This window comes from Corapipo altera, unplaced genomic scaffold, assembly GCF_003945725.1.
Source record: "Corapipo altera isolate COAL_440 unplaced genomic scaffold, ASM394572v1 80, whole genome shotgun sequence".
Classification (NCBI taxonomy): domain Eukaryota; kingdom Metazoa; phylum Chordata; class Aves; order Passeriformes; family Pipridae; genus Corapipo; species Corapipo altera.
The window spans coordinates 655,797-683,572 of NW_020885025.1; the positions used below are offsets into that span (position 1 = coordinate 655,797).

General features: G+C 46.1%; 1 protein-coding gene across 4 annotated transcripts in view; it reads right to left on the reverse strand.

Moving 5' to 3' along the window:
- Positions 1 to 844: 844 nt before the first annotated feature.
- The window catches only part of TMCO4 (transmembrane and coiled-coil domains 4), a 43,667-nt gene continuing 16,735 nt past the window's right edge, over positions 845 to 27,776 (reverse strand). For all 4 annotated transcript variants that reach the window (XM_027668033.1, XM_027668032.1, XM_027668031.1 and 1 more), the window contains 8 exons: positions 27,466 to 27,585; positions 26,011 to 26,175; positions 25,382 to 25,518; positions 23,840 to 23,924; positions 13,303 to 13,420; positions 10,187 to 10,304; positions 1,600 to 1,959; positions 845 to 1,569 (listed from right to left, as the gene is read on the reverse strand). In XM_027668033.1, the coding sequence (XP_027523834.1) occupies positions 1,627 to 1,959; positions 10,187 to 10,304; positions 13,303 to 13,420; positions 23,840 to 23,924; positions 25,382 to 25,518; positions 26,011 to 26,175; positions 27,466 to 27,585 (1,076 nt within the window). In that variant the 3' untranslated portion in view covers positions 845 to 1,569; positions 1,600 to 1,626. The remainder of the gene's footprint in view (positions 1,570 to 1,599; positions 1,960 to 10,186; positions 10,305 to 13,302; positions 13,421 to 23,839; positions 23,925 to 25,381; positions 25,519 to 26,010; positions 26,176 to 27,465; positions 27,586 to 27,776) is intronic.

Below are 27,776 nucleotides of genomic sequence, written 5' to 3' on the forward strand. Positions count from 1 at the left end.
AGAGAGAGAGAGAGAGAGAGAGAGAGAGAGAGAGAGAGAGAGAGAGACCTCTTCAAGCCAAATGTTCAAAAGCAATAGTTCATTACTGTCTCATCAAGACTGTAATAATTAGGTGTTTGCTTGTGGACAAAGCCTTGGATGAGTGGAGAAATCCCATTCTTTCCCTGCAGCCAGCAGCATCAACACTGACCGGGCAAACAGCCCCAGCACGTGGGACCCTGTGGCCTGTCTCAAGAGATGTCTCCCATCACTGCTCCAGAAAGGAGCTGAGAAGGTCTGAGCCCCCCTGGATGCTGGATTTGGGGAGAGGAAACACCAGGCACTGAACCCAAACCATTGTGCTTTGCTGTGTTACGGCATCATCCCCAAAACCAGCCATGTCTTTGACTCCATGAGAAATAATCTGCAGGTAAGGTTTGCAGGGAGCCTGGGGAAGGAAGGAGAGGGGGTGCTGGATCAGGGAGGCAGGAGGAAGACCCTCCATGAACTGAAATTGGAAGGTGCAATTGCACTCCTTCCCCTTCTGAGTCAATGAGACCTCCCAGATCAGGGGTGGGAGGTGTTCTTACCATCACACTTGTGGCAAAGTAGAAAACCCCAGAGGTGTTCTCAGAGCAGAGGCATCCACTTGTCATGCTCCTGCCAGATGCATTTTCCTGGGCTTAGCAGAAAAACAGGACAGAAAACAAGCTTTTATGGAAGATGAGGATCAGTCCCACACAATTTGGGAGCTCTGCTAGCAGGGGATGTAAAGCTGTGTCCTTTCCTCTGCTCTGAGACTGGGGAGAAGAGAGTGGAACCAATTCACTTTTATGGAAGGAGGTAGAAATGAAACAGATTCATGTTTATCCTATGCCAAGTATGGGTTTTATTTTAGCCAATTAAAAATAAAGGGGGCTTTTAAGGCTGGAGATGTGTGTGTGACTCAAAAGGAAAGTGTCAGTGGGTTGCTGGGCTTGGAGAGCCTGGAAGTTTCATAAGCCATCAGTTTTCCTGCTGCTGTCACCCAGGGTCCCAAACATGTTTCTAACAGGAACGAGCCCTCCAACACTCATTGCCATCAACCTGGAGACAGGAAAACAGTCTTGGAGATTGGAAAGTGCCCTGGCAGCCCGAGCCTTTCTCCTCCCCAGCCAGCACAGCTGAAGTGTGGACACTGATCTGCCCGAAGTGGGGCAGGCAGAGCCCTCAACACACCTGAAATCCACAAACCAAACCAATCTCCAGTGGAAAAACACTTTTAATTTCCTAGTGATGAGCCCCCCTCTGTGATATGATTAAAATCCCCTCAGAGCCATTTGCTTTTCAGTTATAGAGACGCAGTGCTGAGGGGGAACAGCTGCTTCCTGCCAGGATTTGGATGGGGATCTGCCCCAGATTCCTGAGGAGCAGTGCAGATACAGGCAGGAACCATCCCTCTTTCATCCATGGGAGCCGCCGTTGGCAGCTGCTCTGAATGCTTTGATCTAGTGCCAAACCAGTGCCACCCTCCGGGCTCACTTGAGGGGCTGGAAACTGCAGCTCCAGCTCCGCAGGCTCTATCCCTGGGGAATCCCAGTGTCACAGCTGGTGCTGTCACAGCTGGTGCTGTGACAGCGTTTTTAGTGCTGGCTAAGCAGCTCTGCTCTAATTTGCTCCTTCTTCTGCTGCCTGGTCCTTGCTGTCCCTGCTGTGGGAGCAGCTCAGGCAGGGCAGAGAGGGTTCTCCCAGGAGAGAGCTGGAGGAATACCATCGGTGAGCACAGCTGGCTGGGAGAGCCTCACCCCCAGCCTCATTCTCCTCTTTCCTGGTGTTTTCCTCTCCCTGAGCCTCGCTGCCTGCTTCCCGCAGGGATTTCTTGGCTAGAGGGGGGAAAAGACTGCCACTGCCCTTCTCTACTGGCTGGTATTCCTTGGTTTTAATGCCCACAGCTTTTAGGATCGTGTCCATCTGCTTCATGTAGTCCAGGTGGCCGTTTACCTGCAGGGAACAAGAAAGAATCCTGTGAGTGGGGAACCCGTGGGGACCCAGCTCAGCCAAGTCCTTCATCCCAACAGCCACCACTGCCATGAAACTTGGGTTTGGCTCTGAGGAGGAAAGAATGAGGCTGGAAAATCAAAGAATCACGGAATCATTACGGTTGGAAAAGATATTTATGATCATCAAGTCCAGCACTGCCAAGGCCACCACTAAACCACATCCCCAAGTGCCACATCCACACGGTTTTTGAACACTTCCAGGGTTGGTGATTCCACCACTGGATAAATGCAGTTATGTATGGAACTGCCTGAACTCGCAGCAGCCTTTGGGGCACACGCTGCTGCTGGATTATTTTTCTTCTGAGACGTTTAAAAGCCTGGACCTGGCTGAGTTACAACCCCGAAATCTTGTGTGCCATGAGGGTAAGAGGAGCAGCTCTGCCACGGGGAGAGACACCCAGGTAGGAGATGATTTCTCTTAGTTCAGCTCCCTGTTCTGTGCTAAATGACATTCCTCCAGGTGCCTCAGCTCCCTTGTAAAACCCAAGATTATCTTATTTAAATTAAGATACAGTCATTAAACCTCACACAGCTACCAAGCGCATTAAGGCTCTTGGCTGGAGGCTGCACCGATCCATCCTACATAATATAAAACCAGGAGCCCAAGAGTTATGGGTCCATAAACCAAATAAAAGTCAACAGCATGTGCAAAAACCCAGATGTTTTTATTGTACGATAAGATAAAGCCTTCTGAGATGAATGTTGGAATGTATCCTTCCAGTCAGGGAGCAAGAGAACAGAAAACCTCCTCTGAAGGTGATTGTTGTTTATACTAAAGGCCACATGGTTGGAGAGGAAGAAATTCCTTCCCCATTCCAGGTGTCCTGCACAAACCAAGCACTTGATGCACCGACAGCATCCTGACATACTGCAGCATCTTTGGTAAATTCAATTTCCAGCAGTTTAAACCTCCCTGACCCACACAGAGAGCTGGCTCAGCCTCTTATTTACCCAAACCTTGCTAGTAATTAGGGAATTTCCACATCAAGGAATATGCAACACCCCGGTCCCAGGTTTCGTGCTTCCCAGCCAGGTAGATGAGTGCCCCAGAAAGGGATGGTGATGGTAAGAGCTCTTCACAGGGCTCTGCAAAGACACCAGCCATGGACCCTCTGCTCAGCTCCTGCCTGGTTCCAGAGCAATCCTTCAGCTGCCCCATCCCTGGAAGTGTCCATGGCCAGGTTGGATGGGGCTTGGAGCAACCTGGGCTAGTGGAAGGCGTCCCTGCCCATGGCAGGGGGTTTGAACTGGTGCCTTCCAATACAAACCGTTCTGGGATTCTGGGATTCATCGCTGTGCCAGCACCAGGGTTCCCAGCACAGCTCTCCCAAAACTAAAGCCAATCTTTCCTCCCAAAAATCCAAACCTCTAAGAAGTTTGCATGAAGTGGCTTTGGAGGGGGAAACATTTGGCTGCACTTAGGGTTGAATCCCTCCAGATGGCTCAACATGCTCTGAGTGTTTGGAACTGATTAGTTAACTAAAATAACCATAGAAGGACTGAGGAACTGGCTGTGGGCTGTGGACATTGTCCTCTGGAAAAATACAAATCTTTTGCTGCTCAATCAGGGTGGTTGGTGCCGAAGGAGCAAAGTGGGGATAGACAGGAAGGAGCTGGACTTGCTGGGAGTCGGGGCTGAAGGCCTTTGGTTTATTGCATTCAGAACCTCTCCTGTCACCACCATCTGCCTGCCCTGGTCAGTGCTGGGGGATTTCTCATCCTGGTGTTACTGAGCCATTAGTCAGAGGGAACAAATTTCCTCTGCCACCTTAAGGACTAGATTTTTGTATCTCCTCAGTATCCAGCAGCTTCCACTAAAACAACAGGGAATTCCTCTTCCTTGAGCACCACGATCACCGAGGGATGCAGGGTATGAGCCATTCTGAAGAGCTCATGCAGCTAAAAGAGAAGCTGAGACCTCCTGAAAATCCGTCCCTTCCTGCAGCTCTGCTAAACCTCTAGTCTCTAAATCTCTTCCAAGGAAATTCACTCTTGTCTCCAGGACAGCCCAGGAGAGGATTCCCTAAAGCTGGACCAGCACAAGCCTGAGAAGTGTAAGAGGAGGGAGGACTCTGCTGCAGTGTGACATTGAGTACTGAGCCATCAGCAAAAGAACAGCAAACAAACTGCCTTGCCACTTGCCATCCTGGTGGGAAAATCCAGCAATTCCAGATCTCTAAAGCCTGTTTCCATCTGCTATCAAAGGATGAATTCCTCCACTGGGTAGGCTGTGCAGGAGATGGGAGGGGAACATCTACAACATAGTCAATAAAAACTTTAAAGGGAAATAAAGAGGTTGTTTGAATATTTATCAGAACAAAGTCCAGGAGGAATTTCAGGATGAATGGAAGAGTGTGTTCAGCACCAGAGCAAATAGATTTCTGCTTGTTTTAAGGAAATGAAAGCAGTGGGGTGGGTTTATTGGTGTGTTTAGGTGACTTCTCCCTGCTCTATCTGACTTTATGGTTGCTTTGACTCATTGGAAAACATGAGCCAGCTGCCTCTGGCACTGCTGCTGCTGGGAGATCTCTGGAGGACAACAACTGATGGCTTTGCTCAGGGGGATCCACCAGCCAGCAGAAAGGAGCCATCAACTCAGTGTGTTTGGAAAGGTTTTCAAGTTCAAATCCACCCCAAAGTGTCAAAAAGTCACTGAGCACAATCAGCTGCGACTGTTAAATTCACAGAGAAGTGGTTTTGTTGTGTACAGAGGAGGAATCCCAGTTTCTCTCTGGTTTGAGCTATAGGAACACAGCGTGTGCTGGAGCCTGGCAAGGGGAGGGCAGAGAAAGGGCCAGGAGAAAGGAGATATTCTATATGGTCCTGGCTCTGCCATGAGCTCACGTGGGCACAGGCACGGCTCCTGCTCCATCACAACACTGACATCACTCCATATGGCAGAGATAAGACTTCACTGCTCGCTCCAGAGCAAAGTATCCTCAGGTCGTGCCCAGAGTCCTTCAATAAAAGCTCCACCACCCATCCTGAGCAGCAACACAAGGAGTGCATTTGGCTCCAAATCCCTGTTTGCTCTGCAGGGCTGTGGAACTGCCCGAGTTGAGCTCAGTGTCCCTCAGCCTCTCTGCTCCCTGTGCCTTCCTCCTGCTGCCTGTCACCAACACCCTATGGATTCACAGGGAATCACTGAGGAGGCAGGCAGTGTGGTGGAGGAGGCACAGGTCACTCATACCCTTGAGAATTTCACCCCTTGGATTTGTTTTGAGCCCATCACGTACAAAGAGCAACTTTATCATGCAGGAAAAGATTCCATCAAGTTAAAACACTCTGCAGAGTTTTGTTATTTCAGCAGGAGCAGTAATGACCTTGGAGGGCATCCTTCAGGGATTCCCTGTTTGCAAATACTCTCTGTTTCACAGCAAATGGTATTTTGGGGGTGGTGAAAGAGTTCCTGGAGTGAGCTGCAGGTTCTGGAGCTCAACTGATAATCACAGCTCACCTTTCAGCAGCCCTTTCCTCCTCTGGGTGTCAGACACTGTGTGTACACACAGAATGGAATCAAACTGCAGAGCCAGCTCAGCAACTTGGGTTATTGTTTACTCTCCCTTTCCCAAAGCTACAGTGAATATGTTGTCCCGGAAGAGTACTGGAGTCCAACCCTACCTCTGAACTGAACTGCCAGACAGTTTTGGGGAGTTACTGGTACAGAAGGGAAGAAGCTCAAATGCCACTGGTGCTTTCCAAAAACTCCTCAGTTCTGGATGCTGCCTCCAAACCTACGCAGAACATGGTCCAGATGGTGGCACAGGCTATGGTTTGCAGGGCTCCCAAGTTGTGCCACATTATCACTCAAAATCCAGTCACCCCTGCCAAGCTGGCAGGCTCCTCCGGCCACAGATATTCCCACATGTCAGCCTAAGCCTTAGTTCAGAAGCTGGGCACATCCTGCAGAATCCCAGAGTCCTACAATAGTTTGGGTTGGAAGAGACCAGATCGTTCCACTCCTGCCATAGGCAGAGACACCTTCCACAGCCCAGGTTGCTCCAAGCCCCATCCAAGCTGGCCTTGAACACTTCCAGGGATGGGGCAGCCACAGCTTCTCTGGGCAACCTGTGCCAGGGCCTCACCACCCTCACAGGGAAGAATTTCTCCACATCTCCAATCCAACCCTGCCCTCTGGCAGTGGGAAGCCATTCCTCCTTGTCCTGTCACTCCAGGCCCTTTTACCAAGTCCCTCTCCAGCTCTCTTGGAGATCCTTTAGGTACTGGAAGAGGCTCTAAGGTCATCCTGAAGCTTTCTCTTCTCCAAGCTGAACAACCCCAATTCTCAGCCTGGAAGAAAATGTCCTGGCTGTTTTCCACAGTTTTCCCACAGCTTATGGCAAAACTCTAATGCTGCCTGGGAAGGGGAATGTGGCTGGATCTCCCAAAAGCCAAAGGCAGAGTAGATTCCCACAGCAGGAACCAGAGAACATTAAGTGAACCTTGACACAGGTTGTGGCTGAATGAAAGCCTTTGGGATTTATCAGCCACAAAGCAAATCCAAACTGCAGGTTATTAATGGCTTTGATTGCCCTTTTTTTGGAAAAGCTTTTTCAGTTTCCTCCTCTGTTCTAACACAGTGGCAATGCCAGAAACCTCTGCTTGTGTCCCAAAGGGAAAAATGTATTTAATATGTATTTAATCTGGGATTCTCGGAGCTCCCAAATCAAGAAGAAGCACAGAAAATGAAGCCACCGATGACTCTAGGGTTGAAGAAACGATCCCTGTGACCCCACAGACCAACAGACAAATAGACTAATTTCCATAAAGCCCTGGATTTCCCCCCAGTGTGAGAGAGGCTCTCCCAGCTCCCCAAGGTTGCTGCTTGAAGCTGAGTTCTGCTCCAAGCTCCTGCTCCTCTGATCCTGTTTTTGCCTGTCACCGTGGGAGGTGGCACTGCTCATTTGGAACAAGTGAAAAAAAGAGAAGGAATGAGACCTTGGCAACCTTTTGCCTTTTGAACTCCCCAGGGTTCCTAATTAATCCGTATTTTGTAATGACAATTAATTCTTTGCTGCAAGTCTTGGGAATACAGTGGGAAAAAACACAGGTTAACGTGTTTGGGGGAAAAGTCTGACTCACAGAAGTGCCAAAGCAGTTGTATTCCACAAAATTCAGGCTTTCCATCTGCTTATGGTATTGATGTACCTGCCTGGCTGAGGGCCAGAATGCCTTGAATCTGTTTGTCCTCCCTCATAACAGGAATACTGGTCCCTCTCCAGAGAACTGAAAGCAGGGTGGAGCTAGGTGAGGGTAACAAGTCACAGGATGAGTGGAAACAGCCTCAAGCTATGCCAGGGGAGGTTTAGGTTGGATATTAGGAAAAATTTCTTCATGGACAGGGTGGTCAGACAATGGAACAGGCTGCCCAGGGTGGCGGTGGAGTCCCCATCCCCGGAGGGAGTTAAAAACCATGTGGATGTGGCACTTGGGGACATTGGTTAGTGGTGGCTTTGGCAGTGCTGGCAGACTGTGATCCATCCCTGCTCTCCACTAGATTTCCAACCACGCATTCCCACTGCCCTTAAATTTGCAAGTTAATCCCTGTTTTCTGATGCTGCGAAACTGCCCAGAGAAACTAAAACACCAATTCCCAACCTGTGAGCCTGCCTGAAAATGCTCCCTGTGCTCTGCCTCAGAGCAGCTCTGCAACATTCAAATGTTAATTCAGCCTGCACTGTACAAACTCCCCTGGGAACAAACAGCAATCAGGATAATCCACTGTAGATCCACCACTTCCTTGGTCTCTAACAGGTGCTGTCAAACAAACTCACTGAATAAATCAGCCCCATTGTAACCATGAGGAAGGATTTTATAACCATTTACTGAGTGGGAGGAGTTTTTCTCTCTGTTTTTTAACTGACAGTTAGATAAAAAACACATTAATCAAGAGAGACATGAGATAGAGGCCTTGGAGGTGAGTTCCTGGTTATACTGAGGGCTCTTAGTCCTCCACTCATTAGAGGATTCTGGTGCTACCACAGCAAAGAGAACCAAGCTGTTTAGAACCAGTCCAGTTTTCATCATGGATGGACTGGGAGATACCAAAAATACTGAGGCTGCCTGCGTAATACTTCCACACTGAACACCTTTGCATCAGTTACAGTTTTTTATCACACCTTGTTCTTCTGGCAGGAGACTCACAGGGACCTCCAGCAAGGGTATCTGCAGAGATGGAGCTGGTCCCCAGAAAGAAAACTTCTCTATACATCTCTAAATATCAATATGTATTCTTCTGTTATGCTACTGCACTGTAATTGCAGCAAAATCCATCTTTGCTTTCTTAACATTTAAAAAAAATATTGTCCCTGGAAATTTCCTTCCCATTCTTCCTCCTTTTACTTCTAAAATGTTCAACAGAACGCACTGTATTTCTTCCTATAAAACTCCATGGTCTGGAAAACAGATCAAGAGAATGACACCTACTTAATATACATTTTTCCCCCAAAGCTTTGGAGTGAGATGAAGGAAGTGGAGGTGTCAGCTCCTTCTGAAGGAGAGCAGCACTGGGATTGTCTGCTGGCACCAAGCAGATGCACAGCCCTAGGAGACGAGCAGAGAGCAGCTCTGTAAACATTATTCATTCAGCTGAAACGTAAATCCTGCTCCTCTGAGGGAAATGGAGAGGCTGCTGCAGGATAAAGTGTGCAGGACCCTGGGAGCTTCACAGTTCAGGAAGCAGAAGGTCAATAGAAGGAGGGTCTTTGAAGAGAACTCAAAAAGAGGAGAGTAACACAGACTGACTGACAGGAAACGTCACCCCAGTGCCACTACTTGGCATCTTTGGCCATTTTCAAGCCAGCAACAGATGTCAGATAGAAAGCGACTAATGGCAGCTCTGGGGATGGTGAGAAACTGGATGTGGGAGCGTGTGGAAATGCTGACAACTCAGTGAGATGCAAAGATACAAGTGCTGGACCATGTTTAAAAGCCTCCACTATACCCCTTCCAAAATATGGGAAGCCCATATTTTGTTCTGTGAAGTGTCTGTTCTCTCTGTTCAGCACCAAGCCCTGTGTTTGCTGGCAAGGGCTGTGCAGAGCTCAGTTATAATGAATGAAATGAGCTGGGAGCAGTTGGGTATTTATAGGCTCAGGAGGATGGTGCTCCAAAAAATCTGAAAGCTCTTCAAAGTGCCTTTGGCTCCAGAGTAACACTGACAGTCCCTGCCAGATTGTGGGGATATTTGGGAAAAGTCATGGCAGGAACAACAACCATGGAAGTATCCTGAGCTTTGTACCAAGCATCTCCCAGTTTGCAGAGAGTGAAAAATTAATTAAAACAATTAAGATAAGGACAGACACGATGACATGCCCAAGATTTCTGTGGATATGGATGCACAAGCTGAGTTCTGCATGGTTTTCCATGGAAGAGCTCACTCATGAGACAACAATGACTTTGCTTAAGGTAATTGAGTTGAATATTGCTGGATATATTGCCAGATGTTATAACAGTGGCTTATCATTAATGACACTGGATAGCTCTGAGGAAGCTGAATGCTTGCCAGATATACCCATGAGTCTCTTCCTGCTTCCTGGAGATGCACACTCCAAACAGGCTGCAGGACCTGGCAAACCAACCATTGCCATCATGGAGCTTCTGTAATTCCAAACCGGTTCCAATTCTGGTCGGTGTGGCCCTGGGGACCAAGGTACAAGGCCCATGGACCCGGCCCTGAATGAACCTGAACAGTGTTGGAGGCTCCACCAAGATAAGATTGTGGGCTGCACGCAGTCACATGTTTTGAGTTCCACGTTTTCCAGCTGCTGATCCCACTTCCCCTTGATCCAGACTCACAGGGGTTGGAATGAGATGATATTTAAGGTCCCTTCCAACCCAAAACATTTTATGATCCTATGACAGAAAGGTCCTTCTTGGAGAATAATGGCATTTTCTGTATCCAGTATGAGATATGACAGAACCAAAAAACCTCAAATATATCCAAAAGGAAAGGCAAATTCTCATTTCTTCGCTCAATGCTGAACACTGGCTGGGCCAAAAAAATCCAGAGTGAAGTCTGAGATCAGTTTCCCAAAGACAGGGAAGAGGGACAATTTACCTGGAGGGGCTCTCTTCAGTACCCAGCTTCCCCTAAGTAGTGAGTGTGAGGTTACAGTGCTGCAAGCAAAGCATGATGGAGAAAAAAGTAGAATATAGGAACTACTTACTACAGAGGAAAGGTCGATGTTTACCATCCTCCTGTCATCCAGGTCAACTGGTTGGAGTCCTGCAACGTTGAGCTGGACAGAGGAGGTTCTGTACACAAAGCTCAGCAGCCAATCCCCTCTAGAAGCAGAGAAGAGAGGGAATAAATCCTGTTGTCCAACCAATGCAATGAAGAGTCACAGAATCCTAGAACAGTTTGGGTTGGAAGGGACCTTAAAGCTCATCTTGTTCCACCCCCTGCCATGGGCAGGGACACCTTCCACTAGACCAGGTTGCTCCAAACCTTGTCCTACTTAGCCTGGAACACTTGCAATGTGTTACTACTCAGACCATGAGGAGAGAAGGGCTGGAAGCACAGTAATGTCTGAACCAAGACCTACTGCAGCTCCACGTGATGCAGGAATCTCATCAGGAATCATCTGCCAGATTCAGGGTAGGTTTCCGGGACACAGGAGCTGTAAGTCTGAATTTCATCCTGACTCATGGGTGTAGTCTCATTTCCTGCAGTAGGTTTAATAATCTGACCTTTCTATTTATTTCTGTATTTGCTTAGAGATTGCACTACATTGACATATTTTATCCTTTTAATGTACTAATAGGTAGAAGTTCTCCAGCCTGTAGACAGCTGTAAAGCTGATGAGATCTACAATACTGATGTTGTGACATAAATACTGACTGTGAAGTTCCTAGGAGTGCTCCTGATTTATAGGTACTGTGGAAACACATGGTTTCAGTGACAGAACTAGGAAGGGTTTGTTCCCACTCTAAAGCAGTGCCCTAAGTCACTGTGACAGTGTCAGGGTAGGCTGCAGCACAAGGAGAGAAGGCAAAACATCCTTTGGAAACACATCACTCTCTGTGCTAAGCAAGATCATAAAATCTGGGCACCTAAATGCCACTATAGGGTAGAGTCGAGTGGGATACGAGTGGGATTTGTCCTCTTTGATGGCAGCAGGTGAAATGCTCCTGCACACATGTCCATGTCTGCTTGTCCACTCCCAAACTCTACACTAGGAGCTGTAAGTCTATGCAGAGTTCTGCAAAACTTTTACAACCCAGGGCTGCTCAGCCCTGGGTTCTTTCAAAAGCTTAGTGAGTCCAACTAATTTGGGTGAGGTTTCCCACTAGGAATTTGTAGCCCCACTGTGAAATCAGAGGGGACAGCTCTGACAGCTGGTTTTCACTTGCCCTGTCCCTACGGACTTCAAAGCCCAAGGAGACAAGTTACACTGGACTGAAACTCAACAAACTGGGCTCAAATCTGATCTTGCAGGAGTTGTATTCAGTGTAATTCATCTGACCTAAACAGAGTTACTCCTGAAGTGACAGAACAAGGCCATCCTTTGTATAAGGGAGAGACCAGAGAAATCAGAATCAGCTGAGGTCTTACCAAGAACTATTTGTATAATATTTATTTCAAACCTCAATCCTCACAGAAATACCCCATCTCTCTCAGTTCCCTCCTCTAGCTGCCCCTCAGGCTTCCTGAATAACCCCCAAATTCAGCATCTGAGGGAAAGGTAGAGAACCTGCAGAGTGGAATATTTCCTGACAGTCTCCTTACCTGCTTCTTCCTAGGTGTGAGCAACAAGCTACAATTTCTACATCACTTTTCACTCAACACCCAAGACCTCGACTTGCCAAATTACCACACACAGGGTTAGACACACACATACTGTTTTATTCCTTTTTTTGTGTGTGGCAGTGAGATCAATTTTTGTAGGATGCAGAGAAGAACAATATTTGCTGGGTAAGCTCAGTTATTTGCAACAATTTCTATCATTTATGGTTTCTTGGAGGAACTCAGAGGAGGGAGCCTCCCAGGGAGGCAGAAATTGCTTTTTCCTGATGCACATGAAGAAATACTGTAAGTGCTGTGCACATCCAACATCCCTAAAACCTCCTGAGATGCAAAAAGGACAAAGGCAATAATTTTCAGCCTAACTGACACATAGGATTGATAATTTGTTGTTTTGATCTTGAATACTTTTAATTAATTTATTTAATTCTTCTTTGTGAGTTAACATACCCTGTTAGAAGCACAGTAACACAATAGTTTGTCACCACACAGGTATGTGTGTAGGCATCCATATGGATGTGTGCATGGAAACACCAACAGCACTTTCACCTCTCCTTGACCTGAGGGCTTGTGGCTTTATAAATGGTCTTCCCTTGCAGGTATATGTTCTTTGCTAATCTTCTTGCCTGGTTCTTTCTCAGTTTATTTCCCCATGCTCTTAGTCTTCCCTGCTTCATTCCTTTGTTTTAATTTCCCCTTATCTGGTTGTGCTGGGAAGCAGTGTTCCTGTCACAATTATCTTCCAATACACATTCATTAGGTTATTAGTCATTAGTCATCAAGTTGTTGCTTGAATTTTTAATAGCTTTTCTGAGATCGCTTCAGCTGTCTGGGGCGTCTGAATCTCCCTCTTCCTACCCAACAGCTCCCACAACTCTGCACAGCAGAGTGTGGTTTTAAAAGGCTGATATTTTTTTCAAGTCTATCTTGGTATTCTTTCACATCCTAACTAAATTTTCTACAACTATTACAGCTATTCTTCTTTTGTAAGTAAAACACCTTATTCATGTGGACTATCCTGACCAGAAACCTACTGTAGACATAAAAACCTTCAATTTGCTTAAGCTCCTCCTTCCCTTCCATTGTGATTTTCACATCTTGTTCCTCATAAGCAGCCCTCATATTGTACCTTAAAGCTTTTATAGATTTTAATTCCCATTCTTTAAGCCAGCGAATTTAACAGCCTTACTTATAGTCCTTTACCTAAAGCTGAGATTTAAAGGGGTTTTAGAATACATCAGATGATGCACATAAACACACTGACCCAGCTTTAGGCTGCCAGTGATAAAACACTGTCCCTGTAGGAACAGGACCTACCTGTGGAGCACCTCAGGCTTCCAGTGTCACAATCAGCCTTCAAGTGCCTCCTGAAGCCTCTTACCTGCAATTGATCTGAGGGAGAGACTTCCAGAGAGACAAGGCTCTGCAGCTCCTGAATCAACATCCTCACCATCTCAACAATTATTCACTTACAAAGTGTTTAAAAGGAATAAATACGTAAAACCATTTCAAGGATAATGAAGTGGGGACTGAGCACACCTGCAGTAACCATTTATGATCCTGGCTGACACCACTTTGGTGAGAGCTTTCCAGTGCTTGGCTTCTCCTTCCACTGGAGCTCCCAGTAAAATGACGTCTTCAATGATCCCCTGGGAGTCTGTTAAGTGAAAGCAGAACAGCTCAGATTGAAAAGGTAGATCAGAAAATATTTTTACATGAAGGAAGGGTGCGTTCAGATGTGAAGTCCAGAAAAATCGTCCCTTCTGTAGTTTCAATTTGAAGGACAGAAACAACGGAAAAGAGGATCATAAATAAAACTTCGCACAAATGCTAAATGTCTGAAGTTCAGCAGGAGTCAGTAAATGTGAAAAATAGAGATCCTGAGGCAGTGAAAAGAACCAGGCTGATGGCAGGAGGGAGAAGAGATGCTGTTCAAGCAGCAAACATCTGGAAAAGTTTGGAAACCTCGGGAAAGTTCTTTTTGCAGACCCACTGATCTGAGTTTGCATAGAGCTTTGAAACAGGTGACATCCCACAGAGTGATCATGTTATCATATATGAAGGATGATAAACCCTTCCCACAACCAGTCCTTAGAGCTGAGTCCATGAAGAACATGACATGCACATGTAAGAGAAAATTCCAAATTCTTAATATTGATTAGGAGGTAGCAAAATGGAGGCATTTGCCAATACAAGTGATGATTTAGTAAACTGTTTCAATTTCCTTGTACTGTAACCTGAATGCCCAGGTGTGGTGGTTTGGTCTAGGCCTTCCTTGGTGACCAGTTTGCAACCAAGGAAGGGTCCAGATCTACCCAGTATTCCCTACGATTTTTACGTAAGCCAGACTATTAGAAGAAAGGAGGGGAGGCCTTCGTAGCTCTTTCCTTCCGGTGGCTTGGGGGTGCAGGTTCCCTGCTGTTGAGTTTGCCGTGTTGGGGAGCGAGGCCTGGTAAGGCCTTGTCGACCTTGGGAGGCAGAGGTTGCCGGCGATCATCCCGGAGCGACTCTCGGTTGTCCCAAGGAGAGTGGTGGGATATTTCTTTGCTAACTCTTTAGTTACTAGATCTCGGGCTACTGATTTGGATATATATATATATATTTTATTTTGGTTTTGTTCCCTTTCCCTTCCCCCTTCCCTTTCCCTTGTGAAATTGTATATATTTTAATTGTATATAATTGTAATATAGGTGTAAATATATTTATATATATCACTTTAGCTGTCTCTCTCTCGTTTCGGGTTTTCTTGGTTGTTTTTCTCCCTCTTCTCCCTGAGATTTGGGGGCGGGGGGGGAGCTCTTGTAGTAAGGTTTGGAGACTTGGCAGGGAGCCAGCTTCAAACCATATCACCTTATCTGGTGTTTCCGCCCGGTTTATCTCCAGTTATCTCCGGTTTGTTTTGGTTTTGCCACGGTTGTTTGGGAACAAGTCTGGGAAGGGAGCCAAGTTGGTGCAAACACTGCCCATTGTTTGGGAACACTACCGGGAGAGCTGCCAAGAACCTATTGTTTAATAAACATAGCTTTGTTTGGGAACAAAGGAAGAAAAAATATATAAACATGACCTTTTTATTCATTTTCCTGGTTATTTTGGCCATTTTTATATATGCTTCTGGGTATCCAGTGAGAACTAACCCAAAAGGCATCTACCAATATCTGCCTTTCCTTAATTATGACATCAAAGGCCTAGTGACTGAGGTCCCTGGGATCAAAATTGGCCCCAATCCTTACCTAAATTGTTTGGCAACGGTTCTACTATTCCTAAAAGCCATGGAAGTGGTGTTTAACATTGGAAAGGTGGTGTGGTATTGCTTTTCTTGTTGCAGGAAACGCCGAAACTCAAAGGGATTTGCTGGAACTTTGGGAAGGGCCTTGAGAAAACCAGTTCCTGGATGGCAAGGAATCTGGGTCAACTTTGGTAAATTGGTAGGACACGTGACACCTTCCATTAGTTGGGATTTCACACCAGAGCAGGTGTTTGATCCTGATGAGGTGGCACGTCGTCTGGCAGAAGGGTGTTTTTCTAACGAAGATCCAAATATGCAGTTTTTTGCTTTGTATTGGGGCCTGGTGAGTGCCTATCGAGCTGCTGTGGACTATGCTCAGAAGGCTAAGGCTGAGGCAGAAACTCAAACCCTGCCACCTGAGACCAATGCCACCTCTACTACATGCACTGAAAGCGGAACCCAGACTACACCACCTGAGATACCTCTTGCCCCTGTAGTGAAAAGGAAGTCGTGGGTATCGGCGCCTGAAACTTTAAGCCTACGACCAGATGGAGATCAAAACAAGTCAGAAGATAATGGAGAGGGGACTGATACTGATACCAGTCCCAAAACTCCACCTCCACCTCCACCTCCATGAGTAGTACCACCCCCAAAAATGGAAACTACAGAGTTGCGGTCAATGACCCCAGCAGAACTCCGGGACTTACAAAAAGATTACAATCATTGGCTGGTGAGCAAATTCTATCGTGGTTGCTCAGATGCTGAGACCGTGGGGCTAGAGGTCACATATTGTCAACTGCTGAAGCAGAACAACTAGCATCCATCTCCAAAGACCATGAACTTGATCACTTCATTGCAGAGGTGAGGCCAGACCTCAGTCTTTGGGCGCGACTTGTCTTAAGTGCAAGACAAAGGTTTCCATTTAAAGACTATTTACCGTGCCCCATGAGGAAGTGGACCAAGGTAGAAGACGCCATCCAGTACCTAAGAGAATTGGCATTGTTGGAAGTCATGTATGATGATGCCCAATACGATCTCATCACTGATGACCCAGAGGGTGTCACTTGCACAATGCCCATGTGGAAGAAGATAACCCAGGGTGCTCCTGCATCACATGTTCATACCTTGGCAGGAATAATGCTTCCAAACACACAAGAAATGCTTGTGGACACGCTGTGTACAGTTCTACGACATCTAGAAGAAGCAGTAGAATCTAGGAATGAGTTTTCTAGAGACTATTCTGATTCTAGTTACAGATGAAGACCTGAGAGAGACGAGCTTTACGGGTGCTCTGATTATGAGGATGACTACAGAGACCACAGGGACAGACGCTACAGAGACAGATCAGCAGACCGGTCTCAACCACGATCTCGATCTTGGTCCTGGTCCCGCTCGCGATCTCCTTCCGTCACACTCAGAAGGAGCGAAAACCCTAAGCGTAAATCTAAGCGCAGTGAACTGTGGTCCTATCTGCGTGCCCAAGGAGAAAACATGAGGAAGAGGGATGGTGAACCTACTTCCAGACTCGAGGCCAGAGTGAGAGAACTAAAACGCAAGGAAGCTGATAAGAAAGTCATCTATGTAGTAGATACAGATTTCTTCGAAAGAGAGCTGAGATCTCCCAGACGCAGGAGGACTGGAGTCCGTTTTCAGGATGACAAGAAAGCCTCTGACAAGCCGAAACAAAGGTGAATGCTCTGACCAGAACCAATAGAGGGGCCCTGCCTTCTGCCAGGAGAAGGAGAGGGATGAGAATGATAACAGAATTTACTGGACTGTGTGGGTTCGATGGCCTGGCACATCGGATCCTCAGAGATACCAAGTTTTAATAGATACCGGCACACACTGTACGTTAATGCCCTCAGGACATGTGAGCACAGAGACTGTTTCAATTTCTGGGGTGACAGGAGGGTCTCAAGAGCTGTCAGTGGTAGAGGCCAAAATAAGCCTGACAGGAGACCAATGGGAAAAACATTCCATTGTGACAGGGCCAGAAGCCCCTTGCATTCTCGGCATGGATTACCTCAGGAGAGGATACTTCAAGGACCCGAAGGGGTAGCGATGGGCTTTTGGTATAGCCGCAGTGACTGAAGAGGAATCCAAACGATTATCTGCCCTGCCCGGTCTCTCAGAAGATCCTTCTGTTGTAGGATTACTGTGAGTCGAGGACCAGCGAGTGCCGACAGCCACTAAGACAGTGCATAGGCGACAGTACCGGACGAATCGAGATGCTGTGATCCCCATCCATAAGATGATCCGCAAGCTGGAAAGCCGAGGGGTGGTTAGTAGAACACACTCACCCTTCAATAGCCCCATTTGGCCTGTACATAAGTCCGATGGTGAATGGAGACTGACGGCGGACTATTGTGGCTTGAATGAAGTCACGCCACCATTGAGTGCTGCTGTACCAGACATGTCTGAGCTCCAGTACGAGCTGGAGTCCAAGACAGCAAAGTGGTATGCCACCATCGACATCGCCAATGCATTTTTCTCCATCCCCTTAGCAGCAGAGTGCAGGCCGCAGTTTGCTTTCACGTGGAGAGGTGTGCAGTACACGTGGAACTGACTGCCCCAGGGGTGGAAGCACAGTCCAACAATCTGCCATGGACTGATTCAGACCACACTGGAGAAGGGCAAGGCCCCAGAACATATCCAGTACATTGATGACATCATTGTATGGGGGGACACAGCGGAAGAAGTTTTCGAGAAAGGAGAAGAAATCATCCAGATTCTCCTTGATGCTGGTTTCACCATCAAGAAGAATAAAGTCAAAGGGCCTGCCAGAGAGATCCAGTTCCTAGGGGTGAAATGGTAAGATGGACGATGCCAGATACCAACAGACGTCATCAATAAGATTGTAGTCATGGCTCCGCCGACCAACAAGAAGGAGACACAAGTTTTCCTGGGGGCCATAGGCTTCTGGAGAATGCACATTCCTGAGTATACCCAGATTGTGAGCCCTCTTCACTTTGTGACCCGTAAAAAGAATACCTTTCAATGGGGTCCTGAACAGCAACAGGCATTCAAACAAATCAAACAAGAGATTGCACATGCCGTGGTTCTTGGACCAGTTTGGACGGGACCAGACGTGAAGAACGTACTTTACACTGCAGCTGGAGATAAAGGTCCCTCCTGGAGCCTCTGGCAAAAGGTGCCTGGTGAGACGCGAGGGCGACCACTTGGCTTCTGGAGTCGAAGCTACAGGGGTTCTGAAGCCAACTACACTCCTGTGGAAAAGGAAATTCTGGCGGCCTATGAAGGCATAAAGCAGCCTCAGAAGTGGTTGGCACTGAGACACAGCTCCTCCTAGCACCCTGACTACCAGTCCTAAGTTGGATGTTCAAAGGGAAGGTGCCCCCTACGCATCATGCCACCGATGCTACGTGGAACAAGTGGATAGCCTTGATTATGCAGCATGTACGATTGGGAAGCTCAAATCGCCCTGGAATTCTGGGGGTTATCACAAATTGGCCTGAAAGTGGGAACTTCAGTCTGGCAGAAGAAGAAGAACCAGTGAGCCGAGCTGAAGAAGCTCTGCCATTTGATGAGCTGCCAGATGAAGAAAGGCGTTATGCCCTTTTCACTAATGGTTCTTGCCGTACTGTAGGAAGGAACCGGAAGTGGAAAGCAGCCGTTTGGAATCCCACACTACGAGTGGCAGAAGCTGTCGAAGGTCAAGGTGAGTCGAGTCAATTTGCGGAACTCAAAGCCGTCCAACTGGCCCTGGACATTGCCGAACGAGAAGGATGGCCAAGACTCTACCTCTGCACCAACTCGTGGATAGCCAATGCCCTATGGGGATGGTTAGACCGACGGAAGAAGATGAACTGGAGGCGTGGAGGAAAACCCATCTGGGCTGCTGACTTGTGGCAGGACATTGCTGCCAGAGAGAAGAGTCTGAATGTGAGAGTCCACCATGTAGATGCCCATGTGTCCAAGAAGCGAGCTAATGAAGAACATGATAACAACAGAGAAGCGGACCGAGCTGCACAGATAGGAGTGTCACAAGTAGACCTAGACTGGCAGCAGAAGGGAGAGCTGTTCCTAGCTCGATGGGCCCATGATGCTTCCGGTCATCAGGGCCGAGATGCCACCCACAGATGGGCACGAGACTGAGGGGTAGATTTAACCACGGATATCATTTCTGAAGTTATCCATGATTGTGAGACTTGTGCCGCTATTAAGCAAGTGAAAAGACTGAAGCCCCTGTGGTATGGTGGACGATGGGATAAGTATAAGTATGGAGAGGCATGGCAGGTTGATTATATCACACTGCCACAGACCCGCCAAGGTAAGCGCTATGTGCTTACCATGGTGGAAGCAACCACCGGATGGTTAGAGACTTTTTTAGTGCCCCACTCAACGGCCCGGAATACCATCCTGGGCCTTGAAAAGCAAGTCCTGTGGCGACATGGGACCCCAGAACGTATTGAGTTGGACAATGGGACTCATTTCAAAAATGACTTAGTTACCACTTGGGCGAGGGAACATGGTATCAATTGGGTGTACCACATTCCTTATCATGCACCAGCTGCTGGGAAGGTTGAAAGATATAATGGACTGTTGAAGACAACTCTCAAGGCACTAGGTGAGGGAACTTACAAGAACTGGGATAAGAACTTAGCCAAGGCCACCTGGCTAGTTAACACCAGGGGTTCTGTCAATCGAGCTGGCCCTGCACAAGCATAATCCCTCCACATTGTTGATGGAGATAAAGTTCCAGCAATCCATTTGAAGGGAATGCTAGGGAAAGCTGTTTAGGTTACCCCTGCCTCAGGCCAAGACAAACCCATTTGTGGGATTGTCTTTGCTCAAGGGCCAGGACATACGTGGTGGATAATGAGGAAGGATGGAGTGATCCAATGTGTGCCTCAAGGAAATTTAGCCTTGGGGAAAAACTAATTGTATGCCCTGAGTTGTGTTTTACAGGAAGCCAGTCACCAGATGAGAGAGAGAGAGAGACCTGAACTAAGCTGATGCTGGTATCCAATGTTGAGACAGCTCAGAATGATGAAACAGCCCTAAAATCAGAACTGCAATTGTGACTGAGGAGACCAAAGATCTGGACTGAACTGAACTGATGTCAGTATTGATTTCCAACGATGAGACAACTGCGCCGAGAGACCAACAAGGACTATATATATATGTACATGTGTATATATACGTGCGGGATGTAGGCAAACGTGAGATATAGGTGTTACGTAAAAATAGTATGGAATAAGGGGTGGAGAATGTGGTGATTTGGGCTAGGCCTTCCTTGGTGACCAGTTTGTAACCAAGGAAGGGTCCAGATCTACCCAGTATTCCCTACGATTTTTACGTAAGCCAGACTATAAGAAGAAAGGAGGAGAGGCCTTCATAGCTCTTTCCTTCCGGCAGCTTGGAGGTGCAGGTTCCCTGCTGTTGAGTTTGCCGTGTTGGGGAGTGAGGCCTGGTAAGGCCTTTTTGACCTTGGGAGGCGGAGGTTGCCAGCGATCGTTCCGGAGTGACTCTCGGTTGTCCCAAGGAGAGTGGTGGGATATTTCTTTGCTAACTCTTTAGTTACTAGATCTCGGGCTACTGATTTGGATATATATATATATTTTATTTTGGTTTTGTTCCCTTTCCCTTCCCCCTTCCCTTTCCCTTGTGAAATTGTATATATTTTAATTGTATATAATTGTAATATAGGTGTAAATATATTTATATATATCACTTTAGCTGTCTCTCTCTCGTTTCGGGTTTTCTTGGTTGTTTTTCTCCCTCTTCTCCCCGAGGTTTGGGGAGGGGGGGGGGAAGCTCTTGTGGTAAGGTTTGGAGACTTGGCAGGGAGCCAGCTTCAAACCATATCACCAGGGCAGGATTTGGTGAACAGCAATGTTGACTTTTAAGCATAATAAATCTTCCTCACTTATCAGAGAGCAGCAGCCAGGCAATTCCAGAAGAAATAATGATGGAATGAGAAATACTGGGCAGCTCTGCTACTTTCCTAAACTCCTGGACAATATATCAGTGCCTTTCATAAATCTTTGTGAAGAGAGATGAAGCTCCTGATGTCACAGCAGCTAAATGGAAGACTCATGGGCATAATATTCCAAATTCATACTCTGCACTTGTGGGAGGTCAGGCCCTAGAAGACCTGAGCTAAACCAAATGTTTGAGAGAGGCACTGCCTGGCTGGACTTTTAAAATGAAAATCACTTGGTTTCCTTTCCCTGAGAGTAGTAAAGGACTGGAGCTCCCTGCAGCACCTGTTCCTTCTGCACGGTGTAAATCCTGGTGCCTGACAGCAAAATCCAAACGACCTCTCCTGGAATTAGTCCTTATTGCAAAGGAAATTTTGCACCAATAGAAAAGAGCAAAGAGCAATTCAATTTTGTTAGTGTAATCTGTGTGAGCAATAAAGTCCTGTTCCCGTAATCATGGGCAATCAAAAGGGAGCCTTCCTCACGGGAAGCTTGTTCCAAACAAGGTACTAAATTTCACGGCCACAAAGTGAGCCAACTGAATAAACAAACAGCTAATTCATCAGGATCCTGAATATTTGGGGAAGGTGTTGGAAGCTTTTGTTTCTCCAGTCCTTTGTACAGCTTATTTCTTGCTCAGAACAAAAAATGTTTAGGTTTCACTGAAAAATACTCATTTTATTTGAATATTGACAGAAGAGGACAGAAACCTGGGAACAGATCACTGGCCTGCAAAGCCGCTGAGGCTCGAGATAAATTAAATGTATTTCACAGTTTGCAAATCTTTTAGATGATGAAGAACAATAAAGTCTGCATAAGCAGGGAAAACCCCCTAATTCATTAACCATTTAGCATTATAGAGAGTCACTATTAAATATGGAGCTTTATATAGAAAAATGTGCAATAAAGTCCAAAAAGGTGGGAGCAGAGCAAGAATGATGGGCCAAAATTAAATCCTGATTAAGGTGATTTTTCCAGAAAAAGTGTGGAAGGAAGAAGCCGAACCAGAGGCCTGGTGGGCTTTGCTGTGACATAGGGATACAATTCACTGGGAAAGGGAAAGCACTTCACTATGTTAGTCCTGACTGAAAGGAGATCAGGGCTAGAATTCAACCTGTTACAGATGCAGAGCCAGTGTTCCAGGGCAGAGTCTGTCAGCAGCATTCTCAACACCTGACTACAGCAGGGATCACAGCCCAGCGGGATAGTGGTCACAGGAGCTGTGATCAGTACCAGATAAATCCCCAGTGTGTGACACCTCATTCCTGTCACACATGGTTGGGTTTCAAGCTTCAGGGTCTGGTGGTAACAGCCATTATCAGTTTGCATTAGTTTGCTAATTGCTAATTATTGAAATACATGGGAATCATGACAAAGAAATCAGGGTAGGGATCTTCCCACACAGTAATGTGTCTCTCATGGCTCATTTACTCCATCTTCTGCTACAATGTCATTTTTTGGAAACCTGCTGAGCTCTGGCTCCCAAAGTCACCCGTGATGAAGTATCCCAAAGGTTATTCCACTGCTTTGCAGAGAAGCATTTGAACAGAATTTGAGTTCCTGCCATGGTGTTTCACTGGTTAATCTATCATTAGTTATTTGTCCTCAGAAATGCCACTGCCATCTGGATGCAAAGCCCTGCGTGATGAGGCCGTGTGTTTGTGTGAGACATCCAAGGCCAAACCCAAATCTGTCTCAGCTGTCCCAGGCCTCAGCTCCATTCCTTCTGTGGCTTCTCTGGAATGTGTCTTGCGGAAGGCCTTGGCAATCTGTGCTTAATGTGCTGCTTTTCATCTCACAAACAGTTCAGCTTTCAGAATTCAATTACGGAACTAAAAATCAGAGTAGGGTGGGAGTTGCTCTGATACATCACTATGATGCTCTGACTTCTCTGGAGTGGCAGCCAACCTCCCAACCGCTAAGGATTTCCTCCCATGGATTACTTAGCAACAGGCTATTATATTCCAGACTTAAATAAAAACCTGAAAATATCCCAGCCTCTGGCATTCTCAGGACACAAAAAGTGTAGACCTAGGGCCAGATTAGGATCTGGGTGCTGGCTCCGGTGTAACTCCATTGGGATCATTCTGGATTTGATTAGATTTATTTTGAGAATAGAATTCCTGTATCTGAGTACTTCCATCCTAAACCAGAAGTGAAGTTCTGGTACAAAGCTGTCAGTGCTGACCTCTCCATCCTCACCTGACTCTGTTCCCACTTTCTAGACTTCACTGCACATTTTCCTTTATAAAGCTCCTTATTTACTAGTAATTATCTGTGAGGATAAATGGTTAATGAGTTAAATTGCTACGTGGGGGGAAGACAGGCACACACTCACTGCTGACTCAATCCCAAGATACAATTTCCATCAACTGATCATAATGATTTTTATTCTCTTTTTCTCTAAATTAAAAATAGAATCTATTAATAAATGGAACCACAATGGGTAATAAATTGACAGATGGTTTTATACTTGACTTTGTGAAAAAATTACCATGAAAATAGCAGATGACAGAGGCATTTCAGTGACTTAAATGGAAGGGAGGACTCAGAGAATCAGATAAAGAGCTGCAGAGAGATCCCAAGAAAGGCAAAGCATCCTCTGCCAAGATCACAGCAGTATGTGGGCAGCTCCAGGCTGATCCAAATGTCCAGTTGTTCTTTATCAGGCCAGACTGACCCACTGGAGCACCTCAAGTGAAGGCAGAGGATTTAATCCGCTGCACTGGGGGAAATGACAACAGAATTTGGCTCCAAAGGCATTTCGAAACCATTTTTTAAAGATTTTTGTCCTATCCTAAAAGAGCCAAGCTCTCTTCCAGAAAAACTCTTCCTCTTGGAAGAAAAACTTCTCTATCAGCAGTAAGAAAAATAAAGGAGAAAAAGGTTATAAGGTGACTTTTACCTTTCTCTTGAGCCATTTCCTGCAGGCAGAAGTAAATAACTCTTGCACCCAGACTGAAGCCAATCAGTGTGACAGGTCTCCTCCCCTGAGAAAGAAGAAAAGGAGAGAAATCCATCAAATTCTGCTCTAGATCTGGAAAGAGAGACTGGTCTTGGGGTCCCTGAGAACCTGAGACACAGAGCACCGACTTGTCCATCATCTTTGAAACATCTGAGCAATTTGGTTGGTTTCAAAGGGATTATGTCCAGTTCAATATGGAGGATTTTGTATATCTGAGTATTTTGTATGTTTTGATCTTCAGAAAATCAATTGAAAGAATCTAATGATTAGAACTTACAACAAAGCAGCTCTTTCAAGCAGAACCAAACCAGATGCTGTCATTGGTTTGAAATTTCCAAATGAAAACCTAACTCAAGGAGCAAAATTTTCCTAAAAATGTTTTAATAAACAGAAGAAGCAGCTGTAATACAAAAAATACTGACCACTTCCAGATTTCAGACTGAGTGACAGCAGCACTGTCATAAAAAATGTTATAAAAAAATGTTATAAAAAATGATGTGGGTTTTAAGCTTTAAGCTTTTATTTTGAATAGCCTAATAAGATCAAAGGGAGCCTAACCTTAACATAAATGAGAAATGGTCGTTGTAATATCCAGGGAGCAGGTGTGCAATGGACACCTGACACATCACACTAACTAGTTTTATACTCTCCAGCTCGCTGGAATGTGTATTTTCACAACAGCAAATGCTTAACATGCAGTAACAAATGCCCCTGAGCAAGACAAAGGGCAAAATAAAGTTTATTGGCTTTCCTGGGATAGTATTTTTATGAGGAATCAAGTTTGTTTCTACTCTGCTGTTCCACATTGTTGTGACACACAGCTCTGGTGCCACAGCTCCCTTCCGGTTCCTCTACATCAGTATGGATCAGTGTGAGATGAACACACAGCCAGCAAAAATCAGTGCTAGCCTGGAAAATGATGGCAGGTTTTTGGGGAACAGAAATGTCTTTTTTCAAGCCTTTTCAGGATGATTTAATAGCTTTTGTCACTTCTTTCAGATACCACCCCATTCCACATCTCTGAAGCAAAGCTTACAGGGCATTGGTTGCCACAGACTTTTCTCTCAGGTTGTTTTGCTGCTGCCTCTTAATGATCAATGAATATTTTTAACACCCTGTGTTCTCCTCTACTTTTCACCTATCCTTACTTCCTACTCTCCAATTTCCACCAGGGGAGTGGGCATAGCTGTGTAGTGACTCGGTCAAGCCACTAGTCATTTACGACTTGGATCTCTTCTTCCTCATTTAGAAAACCTTAAGGTTAAATGGAACAAATCTCAGCAGGATTTCTCTGATTCACTTAGGACCTCCTCTTTTCCCCCAATACCAGATACCTTCCTGCAGCACTCTTTAAGTTTTTTATTAATTTTTGTCTCCCTGGAACAACACCACTTGACAGTTAACTAGTGTGACTATGAAACTTCACCTCCATGGGCCAATTCCCTTCCAACCCTTATTCCTGGATAATTTCTGGCCAATTACCTGCTGTCGACTGAGCATGATATGTGCAAGGTGTTTGCCTACTTCAGCAGACCTGTGCAGACACACTCCCCAGGGGTTGTCAATGACACTGGCAACAGTCAGGAGCGAAGTTGGCCATGTCAAGGCCGTCACAATCCCTGCAACACACAGAGGTTTCTTAGAAAACATCAAAAGCAAGACAGTTCACTGAAGTTAAAAGCTGAGCCTAGGAGCTTTTCTCATTTCCAGTTCTTCTTTTCAAGAGTTGAGCTGAGAAATGCTTTGCTGGACTGAAGATAAGGAAGAATCTGATGTTCTGATACAGACGTTGTGAGTGAGTGCAACCTGCGTGTTGGGGAGGCTTATGTACAGCAGTAAAGTGGTCTAATAACGTAGAGAAGTGAACAGTCTCACGTGAAGGAAGGTGTTTCCAGCTGTAATTTCAACAAAATGAGTCACTGATGTGGTGGCTCAGCAATCCAGGAAAGCACAGCTAAATTACAGGTGTGGTACAGGAGGTTCTCAGGTCACTCCTGCAGGGCGGTGCCAACACTGCCTCCTCCAAAATATTCCTTCTTTAGAAAAGCTCCTCTAACAGGGGAACTGCACAAAAGCCACTCAAGCAGATGTGGTATGATTTAAGTTCTTACCTGACAAGACAGTGAATTTTAGGGCTTCTTGAGCCATCATGTTCACAAAACCATTCAGCAGGGAATCCAAGGCATTGCCAAGCTCCATCAAGTACTTGGATTCCCAGGCCAGGCAGTACTGCTCACTCGACTGCAACATGCTGCTCCATGGTGCTGTGAAGCTCCCTGGGAAAGGTTGCAAAGATGGAATTCATGTTTAGATCAAACACAACAACAGCTGACTCCTGGTAAGAGAAGCCCAGCAGAGAATCAGAACAAAACCTGCAGGACATCGGAATGTTCTGGCAATGTTATTAATGGCAGATCAACACTGAAGGGCAGAGCAGAACTGTCATCTTACTTAGCTAAAACCCTTCCCACCCTGTTCCTTCCCCAAATGATACAGGGTAGGTTGAGGCAGTTGCTGATCAAAGTGGAACAAGAGCCCCACAATGGGCTGTGAGATTTGGAAACACACAGATGGGCAGCTACTTGCAGCTCCAAAATCACAAGGTGGAAAATTCCATAAAATTCCTGTCCTCAGCCCCTCTGTTTAAAGCAGTATGTTCATAGACAGACACTGCTGCAAAGAGGAAAAAGGATGACAGTTTAGTTTTGCCCTTTAAAACATTCTAGCAGATTGCTAGTTATGGAAGAAGAATGTGTGTCATTCGTAACTCCCTTTTAAGGGCAAACAGATACGAAAAGGTTCCTGGAGGTACACACTTGCCTCTCTAACAGTGCCTGGGAGCCCTCCAGCCCTGAGGATTTGGACCCCTGGCAAGCAGACAACGAGAGAAGCCAAAACACAGCACTGTTAGTGAAAATAACCTCCCTATGACAGCAAAGCTGCACCCTGACAAGTGACAGGGCAGAGACATCCTGCTGCATTAATGATACCCAGTTTAATTATGATGCTTCTCAATAAACTGGCAGCTGTTCAGTCAGGTTGCTGAACACATTGGCAGACAGGTGACATATTTTTTATAACAAGTTATACTAGAAAATAAAACACTACAGACCTTTCAAGGTCGCTGCCTGGAAGTCACCTTTGAGTGCTGTGCTTAACAGGATTTACTTGGTAAAACTTTCTTGCCAATAAACCTCGTTAGTTGCCTGATACAGAGACAAAAACCACACTATTTTCTGTTAATTGCTGGAGGATAAACATAGGGTCTCAGAGACGCTTGGTCCTAGTGCTGGAAATCTCCCAAACAGACCTTTCCTAGCAAACCATGCAACAGTTATTAACAGAAACAATCCTATCACTACCAACTCCCTGCCCTCTCTCCTTCCTCCGCTTCCCTGGGATTGCAGATTGGGTTACAAAGTCTAATGGTGAAAACTGATGTGGTTTAGTTACCAGGTCATGGAAATGTGGGGTAGACATGGTGCTTTGTGGGCACAAACATAGCCTGGACTGGGACACAGTCCCATCTTTCCAGGTTTCTCTCAGTTTCCTCACCATGTTCTTACCATATTTGCCAGCACACAGCCATCCAGTAATTGCTATGGTGATATGAAGCTGCTTCCCTTCAGTAAGTGGGAGGAATTCAAACTCTTCTATGGCTCCCACACGTTTCTTCATCTTGTATCCTACACACAGCCAGGCAGAAACACACAGCTCAGAAACGGCACAGCGAGGGCACACTCTGCTACCAGCAGAAGTTCCTAAGAAATTAACTGGGTAATTTGGAAAGGGTATTTTTCCTTTCCAAAACCCCCAGCCAGTTCATGCATTACTTCAAGCTTGGTAAGGAGCCAACACGATCCTTCTGAGTTTGTGT